The sequence below is a fragment of the Martes martes genome (genome assembly GCF_963455335.1).
Source record: "Martes martes genome assembly, chromosome: 9".
Classification (NCBI taxonomy): domain Eukaryota; kingdom Metazoa; phylum Chordata; class Mammalia; order Carnivora; family Mustelidae; genus Martes; species Martes martes.
The window spans coordinates 20,023,865-20,042,626 of record NC_137896.1 but is presented as its reverse complement, the minus strand read 5'-3'; the positions used below and the strand labels follow the sequence as shown (position 1 = coordinate 20,042,626).

The 18,762-nt window shown below is 44.5% G+C and overlaps 1 protein-coding gene across 1 annotated transcript in view; it reads left to right on the top strand.

Moving 5' to 3' along the window:
* The first annotated feature begins 4,080 nt into the window (after window positions 1–4,080).
* Window positions 4,081–18,762, top strand: part of ACTR5 (actin related protein 5) — a 28,002-nt gene continuing 13,320 nt past the window's right edge. The window contains exons 1-5 of the mRNA XM_080813170.1: window positions 4,081–4,497; window positions 5,671–5,900; window positions 8,190–8,359; window positions 14,006–14,223; window positions 14,985–15,167. Coding sequence (XP_080669296.1) covers window positions 4,099–4,497; window positions 5,671–5,900; window positions 8,190–8,359; window positions 14,006–14,223; window positions 14,985–15,167 — 1,200 coding nt within the window. The 5' untranslated portion in view covers window positions 4,081–4,098. The remainder of the gene's footprint in view (window positions 4,498–5,670; window positions 5,901–8,189; window positions 8,360–14,005; window positions 14,224–14,984; window positions 15,168–18,762) is intronic.

Sequence of the window (18,762 nt, the reverse complement as noted above, 5' to 3'; positions counted from 1 at the left end):
TATCCATCTAGCAATCTACCTTTAAAAAAAAACACACACATTTCAAAGTTGCAGACATCAGTGTGTGTCCCTATTGCTGAAGCAGGCAGGGTCAGTAACAGTGATGTTCAGAGAGCACAGGACCGGTAGCAACACAGCACTCAGCCATGCTGACTCTGAAGCAGAAGACGGTATCAGCAATGATCCAGTCTTGAGTTCAAATTTTATTATTCTGTTCACGTCATTTTGAACATTATAGTTCCGTTTTGAATTTTGATCTTGAAAAGTTTAGTTTAAAAGTTGAGAACTTAAGTTTTAGTTTAGTTTAAACTTTGAGTTTAAAAGTTAAGATAGTTTATTAACTATCTTATTGAATTTTTTGCACCTTCTTAAATTTTGTTCTCTGAGCAAATGCTCATCTCAGTGAGGTAGGGGCTTGGGAGATGAGCTCTACTTCCTAGAGGTTTGGATTGAGTCTGTTCAAGGGCCTGGCTGCGACTGATCCCACAGCGATGTTGTGGTTGCCATCTCTGCCAGTCGTGAGGGCCAGGAAGGACGAGGACAGAAGAGGCCTCTAGCCAGAAACACCCAGCAGGATGGTCCAGCAGTGCTGAGGGCCAAGCTCAAGGTAAGTGGTGGTGGCAGGCAGGGGTGGGGGGACATTTACACTTCCAGCAACTCCCAAAAGAACTCTGTGGGTGGGATGGAAACAGAGTATACAGATGTTATTAGTTATGATAAGGTCATACTGAAGTGGGATGGGCCCTTAATCCAATGTGACTGGTATCCTTGCAAGAGGAGGAAAAGAGATACACACACAGGGAGAATGTCATGTGGCAGTGGAGGCAAAGAGGGGAGTGATGTGTATACAAGCCAAGGAGTACAAGCAGCACCAAAATATAAGATAAAGGAACAGATTCTCCTTGGAGTCTTCAGAGAGAACATGGCTCTGCCAACACCTTGAATTGGGACTTCTGGCATCCAGAACTATGAGAGAACAAATTTCTGTTGCTTACAGCCATTCCAGCTAGTGGTACCTTATTGTGCCAGCCCTAGGAAACTAACACAGTAGGCTTCTGATCATTTTCTTCTAGTCATTGCCATGGCAAATAATCACAGCCATAGATTTTTTCATTAGACATTCTTATTTTATTTTTTTTTAATTTTTAAAAATTTTTTTATTTTCTTATTAACATATAATATATTATTAGCCCCAGGGGTACAGGTCTGTGAATCGCCAGGTTTACACACTTCATAGCACTCACCATAGCACATACCTTCCCCAATGTCCATAACCCAACCAGCCTCTCCTACCCCCCTCCCCCCAGCAACCCTCAGTTTGTTTTGTGAGATTAAGAGTCTCTTATGGTTTGTCTCCCTCCCAATTCCATCTTGTTTTATTTATACCTTCCCTACCCCCCAAACCCCCCACATTGCCTTTCAACTTCCTCGTATCAGGGAGATCATATGATAATTGTCTTTCTCTGACTGACTTATTTCACTAAGCATAATAACCTCTAGTTCCATCCACGTCGTCGCAAATGGCAAGATTTCATTTCTTTTGGTGGCTGCATAGTATTCCGTTGTACATATATACCACATCTTCTTTATCCATTCATCTGTTGATGGACATCTAGTTTCTTTCCATAGTTTGGCTATTGTGGACATTACAGCCATAGATTTTTGACTAGTGCTATGTTGTGCAACAGAGTAGCCCCTAGCTACATATGGTTATTTAAATTTAAATTTAAGTTAAAATTAAGTAAAAGAAAAAATCAGCTCCTCACAGTTGCACCACTCACAAGTGGCTCATGCATTAGATATTGGAGACTGTAGGACATTTCCATCATGGCAGAAAGTAGTATTGGACAGCATGGGTCTAGTGTAGCTGTCAGTGTTCTCCTGCAATAATGCCGCATGGTATCCCAGAATGTCAGCGGATTATAAGGACATTTTTGTTGTTGCTGTTCATGGGTCCACAGAGCAGGTCAACTTTAGGCTGCAGGTCAGAGCTGGACTTGGCTCCAGGTTGCAGTTTGATATCCAGTCTGTTCCAGGGGTCTTGCATCCTCTTTAGACTCAGGGCATGTTCTTCTCATGACTGACAGCAGGAGTGCAAGAGGGCAGGCTAAACCACAAAGAACATTTAAAGCCTCTGCTCAGATGACATTTGATTACCCTCGGCTAAACGCAAGCCACATGACCAAGCCCAGTATCACCCTATAGTGAGGCCCTACAAAGTTACATGGCAGACGGTATGGATTCTAATCCTATTTTAATATGGGCCTGAAGAACTGGGATGAAGAATCCAGTCTACCTTACTTATATGTAGTGTTTTTTTCCTGAAAAAGTAGTACATTCACATGGCTAAAAATGTGTTAAAGTATGCAGTGAAAAGTTTTCCCACACCTGATCCTCCCACCTTGGCTCCTCCCTTTACGATTAACTCATATTAGTTTCCTCTCTATCTGTATGAAAATACAAGCAAAACCATAAGTATTTGTCCCCTCTCATAAAGGGAGTTCACTATACACTGTACTGCCTTCCCTTCTTTTTTTATTTTTAAAAAATATTTTATTTATTTATTTGACACAGAGAGAGATCACAAGTAGACAGAGAGGCAGGCAGAGGGAGAGGGGGAAGCAAGCTCCACGCTGAGCACAGAGCCTGATTCAGGGCTGGATCCCAGGACCCTGAGATCATGACCTGAGCCGAAGGCAGAGGCTTACTTAACCCACTGAGCCACACAGTTGCCCCCACTTCTTTCTTTTAAAAATAAATCTTGACTATGTGTCCATGTTAGTATACGTAGATGTAACTCTTAAACTTACATTCACTTACATTTATTGTTCTCTGTGTTCTGCTTATTCCTGCTTTCACAGGTCAAGGATGGGTAATTTCAGATGCCTGAGACAATGGGTTTGTGTTGGAAAGCAACACCCTTAATCTGATTTTGCCACTAGGCTCTAGGTTCTCAATCTGGCCTAGAGGTGTTCCAGAGATTTTGAGAAAGGTTTAAGGTCTTATCTTTTGCTAAAAGTGTTTATTCAGAGACAGTTTTATAATTAACTTGCTTTTTTCTGTCAAAGTTACATGTTCCAGAACTGGAAGCGTAGAGTCAAGGTAGCTGCTCTAAACCTTTGTATCCCTCTAACTGGGGGAAATTGGGTGGAGGAGAGCTTGTCATTATTTTCAGAGCTAAAACTGGGAGGAGCGTGTCACATTATCACCGCTCCCACCCCCATTGGCCAGAATTTAGTCAAAGAGTCATACTAGACTCTTTGGGAGTCATACTCCCTTGCCTGGGAGTTACACCACTAAACGGAAGAGAGAATTTTCCATATCGAGAATCATTTAGTCCTTTTCTCAGTCTTTGAGGTCTCAGTGAGAGATGCACCGTCTGTGGGAGTTAATAAAGAAATAACAAATAATTTAATAATAATAAAGCTATGAAGACACTTTATTGTATTGCAAAACATTACCCACAGGAAAGCGCGCTAAGCCTAAGTGGGCAGTCTGATGACTTTGCACAAAGTGAGAGCACGTAGCAATATCTCTGATCAAGAAATTGAACACTGTCAATACCCCAGACAGCCGGGCTAAGAGCGTTAAAACGCCGTGGAGGAGGAGCCAAGGGCGGTTGAAGGTGAGTTACCCGAAAAACGGGGTGTGGCTAGGCGAAAAGGCGGGCCTGGCGTAGTTTAGCGCCCGGTTCTGGAGGCCGGGAAGGGGCGGAGCCTGGTGGTGTTACGCATATAGGGCGGGGCTTACGAGCCGGCGTCCCGGCTAGAGCGAAGGGGCCTGGCCAGATCGGATGGTGGGGCAAAGTTAAGCGAAGGCGGGACTTCGAGGCCAGGCCGGGCGGGGCTTAGCGATCTCAAAGGCGGCCTGGGTTGCGAGGGACGGATCACGCGAAAAGCCTCGCCAGGCGTAGCGAGGGGAGGAGGCTTTGGGAGGTTCTCTGCACGCACCGGGCAGGGTCTCGCGTAGTCGTTGCAGGTGCTACGGTGGGTGGCGGGGCTTTGCGCCGTCTGGGCGGGCGCTGGGGCTGGGGGCGGGGCTTCGCGCCGTCTGGGCGGACGCTACGGCGAGGGGCGGGCGCAGCGTGCGCGCTCCAAAATGGCGGCGGCCGGTGCGGTCGGGCCGGTGGCGAACGTCTTCCCGTTCCGCGATGCCCGCGCCGCGCCAGACCCTGTGCTGGAGGCCGGCCCGGGCGCTCTCGGCCCACTGCCGGTGCCACTCGTGCTGGACAACGGGTCGTTCCAGGCCCGCGCCGGCTGGGCATGCCCCGGACCGGACCCGGGCCCCGAGCCGCGCCTGCAGTTCCGCTCCGTGTGCGCCCGCGGGCGTGGCGGGGCTCGGGGCGGGGCGGGCCCGCAGGTGGGCAACGCGCTGGGCAGCCTGGAGCCGCTGCGCTGGATGCTGCGCTCACCCTTCGACCGCAACGTACCGGTCAACCTGGAGCTGCAGGAGCTGCTGCTGGACTACAGCTTCCAGCACCTGGGTGTCTCCTCACAGGTGAAGCGTGGGGGGGGAGGTGGGTTGGGCTTGAGGGGAGGGGGGAGGTCGCAGCTCCCCGCACTCTGCTTTGGGAGAGGACGTAGTGACTATGGTAGTTCTCATTGTCATTTAGTCATTCAGCCAGCCAGTAGAATAAATCTTAAGCGCCCAAAGTGTGTAAGCCCTGGGTTAGGCTCTTGGAGTACAGCAGTGAACAATAAACAATGCTCCTCCTCTCTTGCCGTGTACATTCGGGCAGAGGTGCTCGTTTGTTATCAAATTCATTTATTAACTAAACTGTATTGAGCACCTTCTCTGTGTCAGGCACTTTTCTAGACTACATCCGTGAATGTAACAAAATTTCCTGTGCTGTGGATCTAGAAAGGAAAGACATTCTAGTATGAAAAGGCAGACTAAGAAGCGGTAGAATTTAGTAGTAGATTCTAAGGCATGGTAGGAGAGGAGAGGATTGCATTTTTTCAGATGGTCAGGGTAGGACTCAGGGAGAGGTGAGGTTCCGGCAAGGATTGAAGGAAGTGTTTGAGGGAATAAGCCATGTGAATGTCTGAGTGAATAATATTCCAGAGGGAACAGCCAGTGAAAAGGCCCTGAGGCAGGAGTGTGCCTTAATCCTAAGAGCAGCCAGAGTGAGAGGAGACTGGTAATTGGAGGAGGAAGTCAGAGAGGTGATGGAGCAAATCCCATTTGGCTTTTAATTTTGTGAAAGAGGAACGATTAGCAAAGGAAGGACATGACTTCTGTTCCAAAAGGATCACTATAGCTGCTATGAAGATTGGACTGGCATAGGTCATAGGGTAGAACCAGAAGACCGGTAAGGTGGCTGTTGTAATAACCCAAGTGAGAGGTGGTAGTGACTTAGGTGAAGGAGACTGGGGAGGGGGATGTGGTAGAAGCAAATGGTTTCTGGAGGTAAAGTGAAGATGGAGCCAACATGATTTGCTGACAGTTTGGATGGGGCTTGACTTAATAACCTTAAATTGACCCTACTTTCATATTTTCTAAAACAGCTTCCGATAAAGATGAGATGAGTGTTTTATAGTTGCTTCTGGTCGGGTTTTTGATTGGAGACCAAAAGCAAATTCAGTCTTTACAGTAGGACTTTGGTTTCTTTTATGCTTTAAAAAGAGTATTCTTTTGTTACTCTTTGTTCTCCCTTTTCTTTCAAAGTAGGGCTGTGTTGATCATCCCATAGTTTTGACAGAAGCTGTGTGCAACCCACTGTATTCTCGACAAATGATGTCTGAGCTTCTTTTTGAGTGCTATGGGATTCCTAAGGTTGCGTATGGAATAGACAGCCTCTTCAGCTTCTACCACAATAAGCCAAAGAACTTGATTTCCAGTGGGCTCATCATTTCCTCTGGATACCAGTGTACACATATTTTACCCATCTTAGAAGGGAGGTGAGTAACACTGACAGCATTGGAGTGGTGTTTTGAGAAGCATTCAGGAAACATTTATTGGATGCCCGCTTGAAAGGTGAAGTGGAAAGAACAGGTATTGAACTGTGAACTGGCCTCCAGACTTGGTTCAGTTGAGTCAATTCACCTTCCATCCTTTGTGACCTCCTGGAGGGAGTTGCAGTAGATGGTCTTTGAGGTCCAAATCCATAATTCTAGAATTTTTGCTATTTTGGATTATGGCCAAAATAGCTAACATATAGTGGGTGCTCCATAAAATGTTTTGAATAAATTATTTGAATAATTTAGGGGCACCTGAGTGGCTCAGTTGGTTAAGCGTCTGCCATCGGCTCAGGTCATGATCTCAGGGTCCTGGGATCGAGCCCCACACCGGGCTTACCTGCTCAACAGGGAGTCTCTTCTCCCTCTGCATCTCCCACTCACTCATGCTCACTCTCTCAAATAAATAAATCTTTTTAAAAAATTATTTGAATAATTTAAACAGTCTTTGTGTTCTGGAGTCACTTTTTTATTAAGAGTTTTTTTTTTGTTTAAACTTTGATCATGATTGTTTAGACCTTTTTTTTCAGGTACAGTGCCTGGCACATAATAGAGGTACTTATTAAGTATTTCCAAGATGGATAAAAGGTGAGAGTAGTTTCTGTCATTTTTTTTTTAAGATTTTATTTATTTATTTGACAGACAGAGATCACAAGTAGGCAGAGAGGCAGGCAGAGAGAGAGGAGGAAGCAGACTCCCTGCCGAGCAGAAATCCCAGGACCCTGGGATCATGACCTGAGCCAAAGGCAGAGGTTTAACCCACTGGGCCACCCAGGTGCACCAATTTCTGTCATTTTTAAACCTTTTTTTTTTTTTTTTTAAGATTTTATTTATTTGACAAAGAGAGAGCAGGGGGAGTGGGAGAGGGAGAATCAGGCTTCCCACGGAGCAGGGAGCCTGATGCAGGGTTTAGTCCCAGGTCCCTGGGATTATGACCCCGGCTGAGGGCAGACGCTTAACTGACTTAACTGACTGAGCCACCCAGGCCTCTAAACATGTTTTCATTTAGTAGTTGGACTTTTATTGTCTGAGAAGAGACTTGGCCAGTATCATACTCTCCTGAGATGATTTCTTATTGCATAAAGAGGGCGTGTAAGTAGGGAGCGGAGCCTTGGCTTTGGAATCCAGTGCCTGGGTTTGCAGCCCTGCTGAGGATGAGGGTTTTTTGCCCTCTTCACGTAGCTTCTTAATATGTAAAATGGGGGAAAAACTGATTTTTCAGGGTTACCCTGAGCATGAAATGAGATAATGTAGGTGATGGCATTTTGTGAACTATAAAAGAGTCTGAATGTTTAAGTCAAAATAAATGTTGAATTCATTGAGACTTAAGGTGGTCATTTCTCTTAAAGTTTCTACAGAAATTTATGAAGATAATACTTCTTTTATACATTACTGAATACTCCTGGTATATGGAGTTTTCTATTTTATATAAACAGAATATGTGGAAATTAAAAATAACATTATGTTAGTTTTATAGCATATTGAGAGAAAAGTATTTTACCTGAAAGCTAAGAAATGATCGCAGTGGAGCCTATCCTGTTCTGTACTGGCATCTGCTGGTGAGCTGTGGTATCACAGCAGCCTGTCCGTGCAGCAAGATCCTTGTGCTCCGTTCCTCTCAATTTCTCACACTGAGAAGAATGTCATTCTGGTTCTCTTCCCCTTCACGTCATGTGAAAGGAACCTGGTCCTTTTAGGAGATCACAGTAAGCCAGTGTGTGCTTGCTTACTTAATGTGGATACATCATAGAAGTGGAGTGTCTAGGGGAGGGGTTCTCCAACTCCAGCCTGTGCTACGCTTACCTGGGAAGCTTGTTAAAATGTGTATTCCCAGGCCTACCCCAAAGGAAACAAGTCCTGAGAATTTGGCATGGTTAACATTTCCCCCAGCTAATTCTACAAGGACCACAGTTAGGAGAAATGCCTGATAGGTGACATAAGAGCCTGAATTCGGAGTACACAATCTTCCCATTGAACCTTGTTTCCTTCTGAGACTCTTTCCGGAAGTTAGATGCCAATGTGTCTGGGTGTGGACTAGGACTTCCTGCATTGTCTAAGAGGACCCTTTTATTGTCCCTTTATCTGTGGAGTTTTCTGTTCCCTCAGTGGGTTTTTTCCTTCTTTGTTCATCTGGATTGTTATCCTTCCCCCCCGAACTCCCCACAAAATGTTCCCTGTTCTTTCTTCCACGTTGCCAAAATGTCAGTGCTGTTTTCCATTCCATGATTGTAGGTTAGATGCTAAAAACTGCAAACGCATCAATTTGGGAGGAAGCCAAGCAGCTGGCTACCTCCAGCGCCTCCTGCAGCTGAAGTATCCTGGGCACCTGGCAGCCATCACTCTGAGCCGCATGGAGGAGATCCTGCACGAGCACAGCTACGTTGCTGAAGATTATGTGGAAGGTAATGAAGAGGGCATTTGCCTGCGGCTTGTAGATACTGTACATGGAGGGTGTTGCTTAAATTGTTCCCATGATGACTCTTCTGCCTTTTAGTATCCCCTCTTCTCGGATTTGCTTAAACTGTTCAATAAACTGATAACTGCGTATGTGGGTTCTCTTTCAATAGGCCTTTGGCTATTTTACTTCCTTTGCCTTTCCATATAGATGTTAGGATTAGCTTGTTCATATCTACAAAAATGTTCTGTCGGGGAGCGCCTGGGTGGCTCAGTGGGTTAAGCCTCTGCCTTCAGCTCAGGTCATGGTCTCAGGGTCCTGGGATCAAGCCCCGTATGGGGCTCTCTGCTCAGCAGGGAGCCTGCTTCCTCCTCTCTCCCTGCCTGCCTCTCTGCCTACTTGTGATCTCTCTCTCTCTGTCAAATAATAAAAAAAAATGTTCTGTCGGGATTTTGATCGAAAGTATATGAAATCTGTGGATTAGATTGGATATGAAACAACATTTTCATTAAAACAATATTAAATCAAGATCTTATATTAAATCTAGACTGGGGAGAAGTGACATTTTGTACTATATGGAATCTTTTAATCCATGAATGTAGTAGGTCTTTCCATTTACTTAGGTCTTTATTGATTTCTTTCTTCAGCATTTTGTAGTTTTCGACATATTAATCCTGTACACGTTCTGTTAGATTTATGCCTCCGCCTTTCTTTGCTTGTTTCATTTCAGTTTCCACTCACCCATTGTTCATGTATAGAAATACAGTTAATTTTTATGTGTTGACCTTATATCCTTTGTCCTTGCTAAATTTATTTTAGTTTTTTGTGGATTCCTTGGGAATTTTTGTATAGACATATCATCTGTGAACCAGGACAGTTGTATTTCTACCTTCTTCATCTGTTTGCTTTTTTTTTTCTTTGTCTTGCCTTATTTTACTGGCTGGGACTTGCAGTACAGTGTTGAATAGAGTGGTGATAGTGGGCATCCTTGTTTTGTGCCCAGAGCCTGTTTTTGAAGTGGTGGGAGGACATAGTCTTTCACTATTAAGTATATGATGTCAGTGAGAAGTTTTTTGCAGATATCCTTTATCAAGCTGTGGAAATTCCCTTCTGTTCTTAGTTTTACTAAGTATTTTTTATCATGAATGGATTTTGAATTTTGTGAAATGTATTTTCTACACCAATTGATAGGATCCTATGGTGTTTCTACTTTGGACTATTCATATGGAAGATTATAATGGTTGATTTTGGATGTTGAACTAGCCTTGATTGGGTGGGGTGATAGACGCCACTTATTCAGGTGCATTATTCTTTTTATATGTTGCTTTATTTGAGTTGATAATATTTTATGGGGTTTTATGTCTATATTCATGAGGGATGTTGATCTATAGTTACCTTATGTGATCTTTGTCTGGTCTTGGTATCATGGTGATGCTGGTCTTGTTAAATTAGCTGGAAAGTGTTCCCTCTTCTTCTTTTTAAAAAAATTTTAATTAATTTTGGTGGGGAAGGGGCAGTAGGAGAGAGAATCTTAAGGAGGCTCTGTGCTCAGCTCTTGAGCCCAACACAGCCCTGAGATCATGATCTGAGTCGAAACCAAGAGTCTGATGCTTAACTGATTGTGCCACCCAAGCCCCCCCACCCCCTGCCACTTTTTCTACTTTCTGAAGGAGATTGTGTAGGTAATTGATATTTTTTTTTCTTTAAATGTTTGGTAGAATTCTCTAGTGGAACCATTTGAGCCTGGGGATTTCTTTTTCTGAAGACTTAACTATGTAGGACTATTTAGGTAATCTCATTGATGTCTTTTTATTATTTCTTTCCTTCTACTTGCTTTAGGTTTAGTTTGCTCTCTTTTTTCCTAGATTATTAAGGTAGAAGTTCAGATTATCATGAGATCATTCTTCTTTGTAATATAAACATTTAATGCTGCAGATTTCCCCTTCAACATTGCTTTAGCTACATTTGGTAGATTTTGATATATTTGATTTGATATATTTGATATATTTTCATTTTTATTGAATTCAGATATTTTCTAATTTCCCTCAAGATTTCTTTTTATGAACCATTGATTATTTAGAAATGTGTTGTTTCAAGTTCTGCACAGTGAAGGAAATAGTCAACAAAACTAGAAGACAAGCTGTGAAATGGGAGAAGGTATTTGTAAATGACACATCCAATGAAGGGTTAGTATCCAAAATATATAAAGAACTGATACAGCTCAACACCCAAAAAACAAATAATCCGATTAAAAATGGGCGGAAGGCATGAGCAAGCATTTCTCAAAGGAGACATACAGATGGTCTAGAGACACGTGAAAAGATGCTCAACATCACCATCAAGGAAATGCAGATCAAAACCACAAGGAGATACCATCTCATGCCTCTCAGAATGGCTAAAATAAAAAACACAAGAAACAAGTGTTGGCTAGGATATGGAGAAAAAGGAACCCTCCTACACTGCTGGTGGGAATGCAGACTGGTACAGCCACTCTGCAAAACAGCATGGAGGTTCCTCAAAAAGTTAATAGAACCACCAGTGATTCAGTAATCACACTGCTAGGTATTTATCCCAAGAATACAAAAACACTAATTCAAAGGGATATGTGTACCTTGTGTTTATAGCAGCATTGTTTACAATAGGCAAATTATGGAAGCAGCCCAAGTATCCACTGATAGATGAAGGGATAAAGAAGATGTGTATGTGTGTGTATATATATATACACACACACACAATAGAATACTATCAGCCATAAAAATGAATGAAATCATGTCATTTGCAATGACATGCGTTGAGCTAGAGTATTATGCTAAGTGAAATAAGTCAGAGAAAGATAAATCATGTTATTTCATTCATATGTAGAATTTAAGAAACAAAACTAAATGAACAAAGGCAAAAAAAAAAAAAAAGAGGGAGGCAAACTAAGAAACAGACTCTTAACTATCAAGAACAAATGGATGGTTACCAGAGGGCAGGAAGGTGGGGGGATGGGTGAAATAGGTGATGGGGATTAAGGAGCACACTTGCATGAGCACCGGATGTTATATAGAACTGTTGAATCACTATATTGTACACCTGAAACTAATGCTAGATGTTAACTGTACTGGAATTAAAATGAAAAATTTAATTAAAAGATAACACCTTTAGGTTTTAAGGGTTAAATCCAACTTGATATTTTAATAAATAGTTGACGTAGAAAGCTAAAAGGTAAAAAAAGTAAGTAAGGTGTTGTTTTATTTTTTAAAGATTCCATCCATTTATTTGAGAGGGAGAGTGAGCGCGCACAAATGGGGAATGCAGAAGGAGAGGGAGAAACAGACTCCCAGCTGAGCAGGAAGCCCCATGTAGGGCTCAATCCCAGCACCCTGGGATCATGCGTCATGACCTAAATCGAAGGCAGATGCCCAACCGACTCTGCCACCTAGCTGCCCTTAGAAAGGTGTTGTTTTATAGCCAAGTATTTGGAGATACTTCTGTTGTATTTCTGTGACTTATTTCTAGTTTAATTTCATTATGTCATATCAGTGGAACTTGTAAAGCTTTGTTTTATGACTGTGGCATGGTCTCCTTTGGCAAATGTTCCATTTATCCTTGAAAAGAACATCGACTCTGCTATTGAGTGGAATATTCTGTGATGTTGTTTAGGTTCACTGGTTGATGGTGGTGGTCAGCTCTTCTATGTCCCTGTTCCTTTTCCATGCTATAGCTCTCTGTTAAGAGTTTTGAAATCTCAAGGGGTAATTGTAAATTTTTTCTTTCTCCTTTCATATCTGTCATTTTTTGCTTTTAAGTATCTAAAACACTTTCGTTAGGTAATTTAATCTAATATTTAGAATTCTTAGGTTATCTTGACGAGTTGACCTTTTATCATTATACAGTATCCCTTTTTATCCCTTGTAGTTTTCTTGGCTTTGATGTCTACTTGGACATTAATACAGCCACTCCAACTTTATTTTGCTGAGTGCTTGCATGGAATGGTCTTTCCATCTTTTTAATCTACTTATATCATTATATTCAGAATGAGTTTTTTAATCGTTGGGTTTTTTTTTAACCCATTGTGTCAGATTTTATCTTTTAACTAGTCTGGTAAGGCCATTTAAAATTAATTATTCATATGTTGGATTTAGTTCTTTTGGGTTATTTGAATATTTAAAAATTTTGTTTTGGTATTGGTATTTTAATTTACCTATTGTGTTTTTACTGTATCTCTCTGTGTAATTTTTTAGTGGTTGCCCTGAGATGATTATTATTATTTATTTGTTTTTTTTATTTGACAGAGAAATCACAAGTAGGCAGAAGTAGGCAGAGAGGCAGGCAGAGAGAGAGGAAGAAGCAGGCTCCCTGCTGAGCAGAGAGCCTGATGCGGGGCTCGATCTCAGGACCCTGGGATCATGACCTGAGCTGAATGAAGGCAGAGGCTTAACCCACTGAGCCACCCAGGCACCGCTGCCCTGAGATTATAATCAGTAGACTTTTCACACCATTTTTATTTTTATTTATTTATTTACTTTAAAAGATTATTTATTTATTTATTTATTTGACAGGGGTAGAGAGAGAGAGATCACAAGTAGGCAGAGAAGTAGGCAGAGAGAGAGAGGGGAAGCAAGCTCCCTGCTGAGCAGAGAGCCCAATGTGGGGCTCGATCCCAGGACCCCGAGATCATGACCTGAGCTGAAGGCAGAGGCTTAACCCACTGAGCCACCCAGGTACCCCTTTTACTGTTTTTAGAATCTGTCGTTTATTACTTCAAGTGGCCTGTGGCAGTGTTAGCATCCCAGAGGCTCCTTTCTTCTTTATGCTGGGTTGTCTTATGTATCACATGTACAAATGTTAGAAACCCAACAGACATTGTGATAGTTTTTTACTTTGAATTGTCAAACATATTTTAAAGAACTCAGGAGGAGGTTAGTCGATCACGTTGAACGAGATTTTTATCTTTTCTATTGCTCTTCTTTCCTGATGTTCTGAGTTTCCTTCTGCTATCGTGGCTGTTGGGCGAACTTTACGTCACAGTTCTTTGAGAACAGATCTGTGGGCATCATGTCCAGGTGGCGCAGCTGCATTTTGTCGACAGGGTGCAGTCAGAGATTGGGTGGCTCGGGCTTTCTCCACCTTACCTGCGTCTGGAACCCTGGTATTGACTTTCTTTCTTTCTTTTTTTTTTTTCCTTAATTTATGCTTTTATTTTTTTTTATTTTTTTTATTTTTAAAGATTTTATTTATTTGACAGATCACAAGTAGGCAGAGAGGCAGGCAGAGAGAGAGGAGGAAGCAGGCTCCCCGCTGAGCAGAGAGCCCGACTCGGGGCTCAATCCCAGGACCCTGGGACCATGACCTGAGCCGAAGGCAGAGGCTTTAACCCACTGAGCCACCCAGGTGCCCCTATTTTATTTTTTTTAAAGATTTTATTTATTTATTTGACAGAGATCACAAGTAGGCAGAGAGGCAGGCAGAGAGAGAGAGGAGGAAGCAGGCTCCTTGCCGAGCAGAGACCCTGATGTGGGGTTTGATCCCAGGACCCTGGGATCATGACCTGAGCCGAAGGCAGAGGCTTTAACCCATTGAGCCACCCAGGCTCCCATTGGTATTGACTTTCTAATTTCTGTGCTAATAGTGTTTCCATTTCATAACTTCCAAAATTATTTCTTTGAAGAACTGCAGAAATGGCGGTGCCCTGATTATTATGAAAACAACGTCCACAAGATGCAGCTCCCATTTTCCAACAAGCTCCTCGGCAGTACTCTGAGCTCTGAGGAGAAGCAGGAAAGGCGGCAGCAGCAGCTGCGGCGCCTGCAGGAGCTCAACGCCCGCCGGCGGGAGGAGAAGCTGCAGCTGGACCAGGAGCGTCTGGACAGACTGCTCTATGTGCAGGTATGTGCGTGTCCCGGCAGGGGGCTCAGGCCCTTGCGTGAGGCAGTCCCAGAAAGGTGTCTTCCTAGATCTTCTTCCTCTGCCAGGTAGTGTGGTGACTAATTCCCCCTTGGGGTCAAGAAGGAGCTGAGGGTGCTCAGTGTGGAGCTCTTCAGCACAGGGGACCGAGTGCTGAGCAGCAGGTGTCTCTGAGCAGCAGGTGTCTCAGCACAGGGGACCATGCACTGAGCAGCAGGTGTCTCTGAGACAGTTGTGGCCTTTGGCTTCACTGATTTACTTTGGCCTTATCATCTCCTTTGTTTTATAAATTTTTAATTGAAGTGTAGCACACATGCTATAAAGTGCTCCGATCTCAAGTGTGTAGCTCGGTGGATTTTCACAACATGAAACACCCTATGTGTCTCCCATCCAGAGCGCTCCCACCATCCCAGAAACCTCCCACGTGTCCCCTCTTAGCCAGTAACCTTCCCGAGTCTCCCCCCACTTAAAAGGTAATGACTGACACCTGTCACCGTAGATTAGTTTTGCCTACTCAGGTGGTGCTGAGACTGTGCTACAGTGCAGCCTAGAGACAGCTGGGGGAGGAGGGCGGTGTGTGAACTTGGGGTGGGAGGTGAGATTTTGTGGAGGGGAAGACTAGGGGAGTTCTGGGAGCCACCTCCTGCTGTGGTATTTCCGTGTGGCTTCCAAGCTACTTCTCTTTCCTTCCCATTGATGATTGCGCTGTCTTTGAAGATGAATTGCAACTGCTCGGGTTTCAGGAACTTCTAGAGGATGGCCAGATGGATCAGTTTCACAAAGCTCTGGTGGAGCTGAACATGGACTCCCCAGAAGAGCTGCAGTCCTACATCCAGAAGCTTAGCTTGGCGGTGGAGCAGGCAAAGCAGAAGATCCTCCAGGCAGAAGTCACCCTCGAGGTGGATGTGGTGGACAGCAAGCCAGAGGTGCCAAGGGGCTTTGGGAGGAGGGTCCCACAGGGTCATTTAGCCTGAGGGTGGGAGGGGTGCCTGGAGAAGGCTGACAGAAATGTGACCGCACTTGGGAAGGCAGCGCAGCGAGTGCCGTCCACGCACATGTGGACAGGGAGGAGATGGCACTGACTTCGTGCTGACCTGAGGGCTTTTACCTTGTAGACCTCTGGCCCCCCTTGGGACGGGGAACTGTGCGTGTAGAGTAGAAAGAACAGTCCCGCACCTGGAATGTGCTGCCATCTTGAATCTGAACATTCTCCTTCGATCGTTATTTGGGGTCAGTCACACACTCCCTTCTACTTTTTTCTGATATTTGCTTAAATATATTGTGGTTGATGTTTCACTTACTTCTTTTCCATCTTGATGTCCCCTAAGGACAGGGATCATGCTTCATAATAGTTGATGGATTTTTTTATAGCAACTAGGAGACGAGCTTAATAAAATATCTGTGTGTTGATTTAAGATCAGACTTTTAGGACTAAGAGTAACTGTTGGATAAGCTCTTTGGTGTTCTCTGTCTTTCCTTCTCACTTCCCCGCCAGTGGCCTGTTAATAAGTGCCGATGTGGTGTAAAGGCAGGCGAGTTAGGGCCCCAGGCGATGCACTCCTTCACACTGGGCTCTGCACACCCATACTTACGAGTTGGGTTGCATGGCTTTAGAACTGGAAGAAAATGTTGGCAAGTGTGTGCATGGTTCCTGAATCTGTCCGCTCTGGAGTTCTAAGACCAAGGACTTGTTCATTGTCTTGTGACACTTCTGGGCCAGGATTAATCAGTTTGGCTAGGTGGCTTTTTGTTTTTCAGTGAACTTTCTTTAAATTCTAAAACCTATACTTTTTGAAAGAAGCAGTCCCATGGAAAAACCCAGTTTGGTGCTGGGCGTGGCGTGGCTGCTTGCTGCTGACTTCAGATGAGCCTTAGGCTCAGCAGGAAGCGTGTTCTTGCTCCGGCTCGCAGCTGGAGCCTCACTCACACCCTTGCTGCCATCAGCGTCCATCTCCAGCTCTCCCACAGCTGAGACTCCCGGAGGCCAGCAGCCGGCCAGGGCATGCATGTCAGAGCGGACCCGGAGTCAGGCTTCCTGGACTTGGCTTCCGAGATGGCTGATGTAGGGGCGAGGGGCCTTGACTGCTGTCTTACTCTTGTGTGCCACCCCAGGTCAGCCTCACAGAGCTCGTGTGCCTGGCCTTGCTCGCCTCTCCCAGTTTCCCGCTTGTGCTTTGGATCTCAGCTGTTTTCTGGGATCCAGACCCATGTTGCCTTTATTGTCTATTCATCCGTGTTCAGTTATCCTCGTGCTTAACATGCCGGTCGGACATCAGCATCTTTATGCCAGATATGTGCTGCTAAGCCACAGAGAGGCGAGGGATTTCAGATTTTTTTTTAAAATTTTTTTTTTTTAGTTATTTATTGGACAGACAGAGATCACAAGTAGGCAGAGAGACAGGCAGAGAGAGAGAGAGGAGGAAACAGGCTCCCTGCTGAGCAGAGAGCCCCATGCGGGGCTCGATCCCAGGACCCTGGGATCATGACCTGAGCCAAAGGCAGAGGCTTTAACCCACTGAGCCACCCAGGCGCCCCGGGATTTCAGATTTAAAAAGAAAAGCCTGAAGGACTATAAAATGTGATTCCTGAGCAGCTGAGGAGCTAGTTTTCCCTTTGTTCGCTTTTCTGCATTTGTTACAGGCTGTGATTTAGCTACTCCTTCATACATTTAGCAGGTAATGATTAAATCCCTGCTTCATTCTGTGCTCTAGGAATATGTATTCTCTCTGGGCTTGGGGAGGTTTGGAAATGTTGAACTTTCAGTAGTTTTTCTATATACAGTGAATTGGATGAGTTGATCTGTCCCCAAAGCGTTGAGGGTCAGTCAGCATTGACTGAGGGTGATTGTTATTGATCAGGGTCGGTTACAGTAATTTTCGTGGGATAAATGTGACCACAATACTAGCCAGCTAGTTCTGCCTTTCCAAAAGTATTTATAGTGTTTTCCAGCAGTGTAGTTCATTTAGAATGGAGGGAATTGATTTATGTGGATCAAAGTCCATATTGAAATGCCGTCCAGGGGCGCCTGGGTGGCTCAGTGGGTTAAGGCCTCTGCCTTCGGCTCAGGTCATGATCCCGGGGGTCCTGGAATCGAGCCCCGCATCGGGCTCTCTGCTCAGCGGGGAGCCTGCTTCCTCCTCTCTCTCTGCCTACTTGTGATCTCAGTCTGTCAAATAGATGAATAAAAATCTTTAAAAAAAAAAAAAAAAAAAGAAATGCCGTCCAAGTGGTAATGGCTAAATTGGATTAATCCGGCAAAATTTTAAACTTACAGTGTTTTCAAAAATCCATTCCCCCCCCCCCCCACAGACTAGGCCGTTCCAGTCCTTGCTATTCTGTAAGTATTATGGTGAGAATGTTGTAAAGGAACAGGCTTTGTCAGCATTCCTAAGGAAGTACTTAGACTAGAGGACGTTGGCCTTCCGTCACTGTAAGCATAGCAGTGGCCGGCGGGGGTGGGGTGGGGGCACAGTTTTAGAGCACCATCACTTGTTGGAGAACACAATGAGCCTAACATAGAAAGTTCTCTTGCCTGATTAGCCAAGATCAGAGCTGGCCTCTGCTTGTTCTTTTTTGTTGTTCTTGTTTTGTTTTTTTTTAAGATTTTATTTATTTATTTGACAGAGAGAACGAGCAAGGAGTGGCAGAGGGAGAAGTAGGAGAAGCAGACTCCCCACTAGGCAGGGAGCCCAATATGGAGCTTGATCCCAAGACCCCGGGATCATGACCTGAGCCGGAGGCAGATGATTAACCGCCTGAGCCACGCAGGCGCCCCTGGCCTCTGCTTGTTCTTAGGCCGCTCAGTCAAGATTGTTCCAGGGAACCATGCTGCATCTTCTCTGATGTGCTTTGGCAAACTATCATTCTGTTCAGTTCCAAAAGAATGCCTGTTTGTTTTCCTGAACGCCACACAGTGCATGTGGAGACTCTGGCAAACCGTAGAGGGAGAGAAGCCAGCTGGTAGAGGACTCTCTTCTCTATAGAATCTCTACAGCCCATTGTCGGCTTTGAAGGTATTAGCTTCGTTTCTCTGTGAATCCTACGAATTAGGATAAGTAAAATATCTTTCTGTCATTTTTTTTTAAAGATTTTATTCATTTGACAGATAGAGATCACAAGTAGGCAGCGAGGCAGGCAGAGAGAGAGGAGTAAGCAGGCTCCCTGCTGAGCAGAGAGCCCGACACGGGGCTCGATCCCAGGACCCTGAGATCATGACCTGAGCCAAAGGCAGAGGCTTTAACCCATTGAGCCACCCAGGCGCCCCTCTTTCTGTCATTTTTAGTGGCGCTTAGAAGTTACGTTTAAGGGGGCATGCTTCTGAGTACAGCTAGGTGAAGGTGAATGATGCTGTTTTTGCTGTAGCTGAGGAAGCCTGTTAAAACTCGAGCATTTTACAATCCTCTGTTCCAGGGAAATTGGAGGGTATGTCCCAGGGCTCAGCACTCAGTGGTAGGCGTGGTATGCTGGGACTAGCATGCCATTAAGGTACGTTTCCTGCACTCCTTGGTACCTAACAAGATA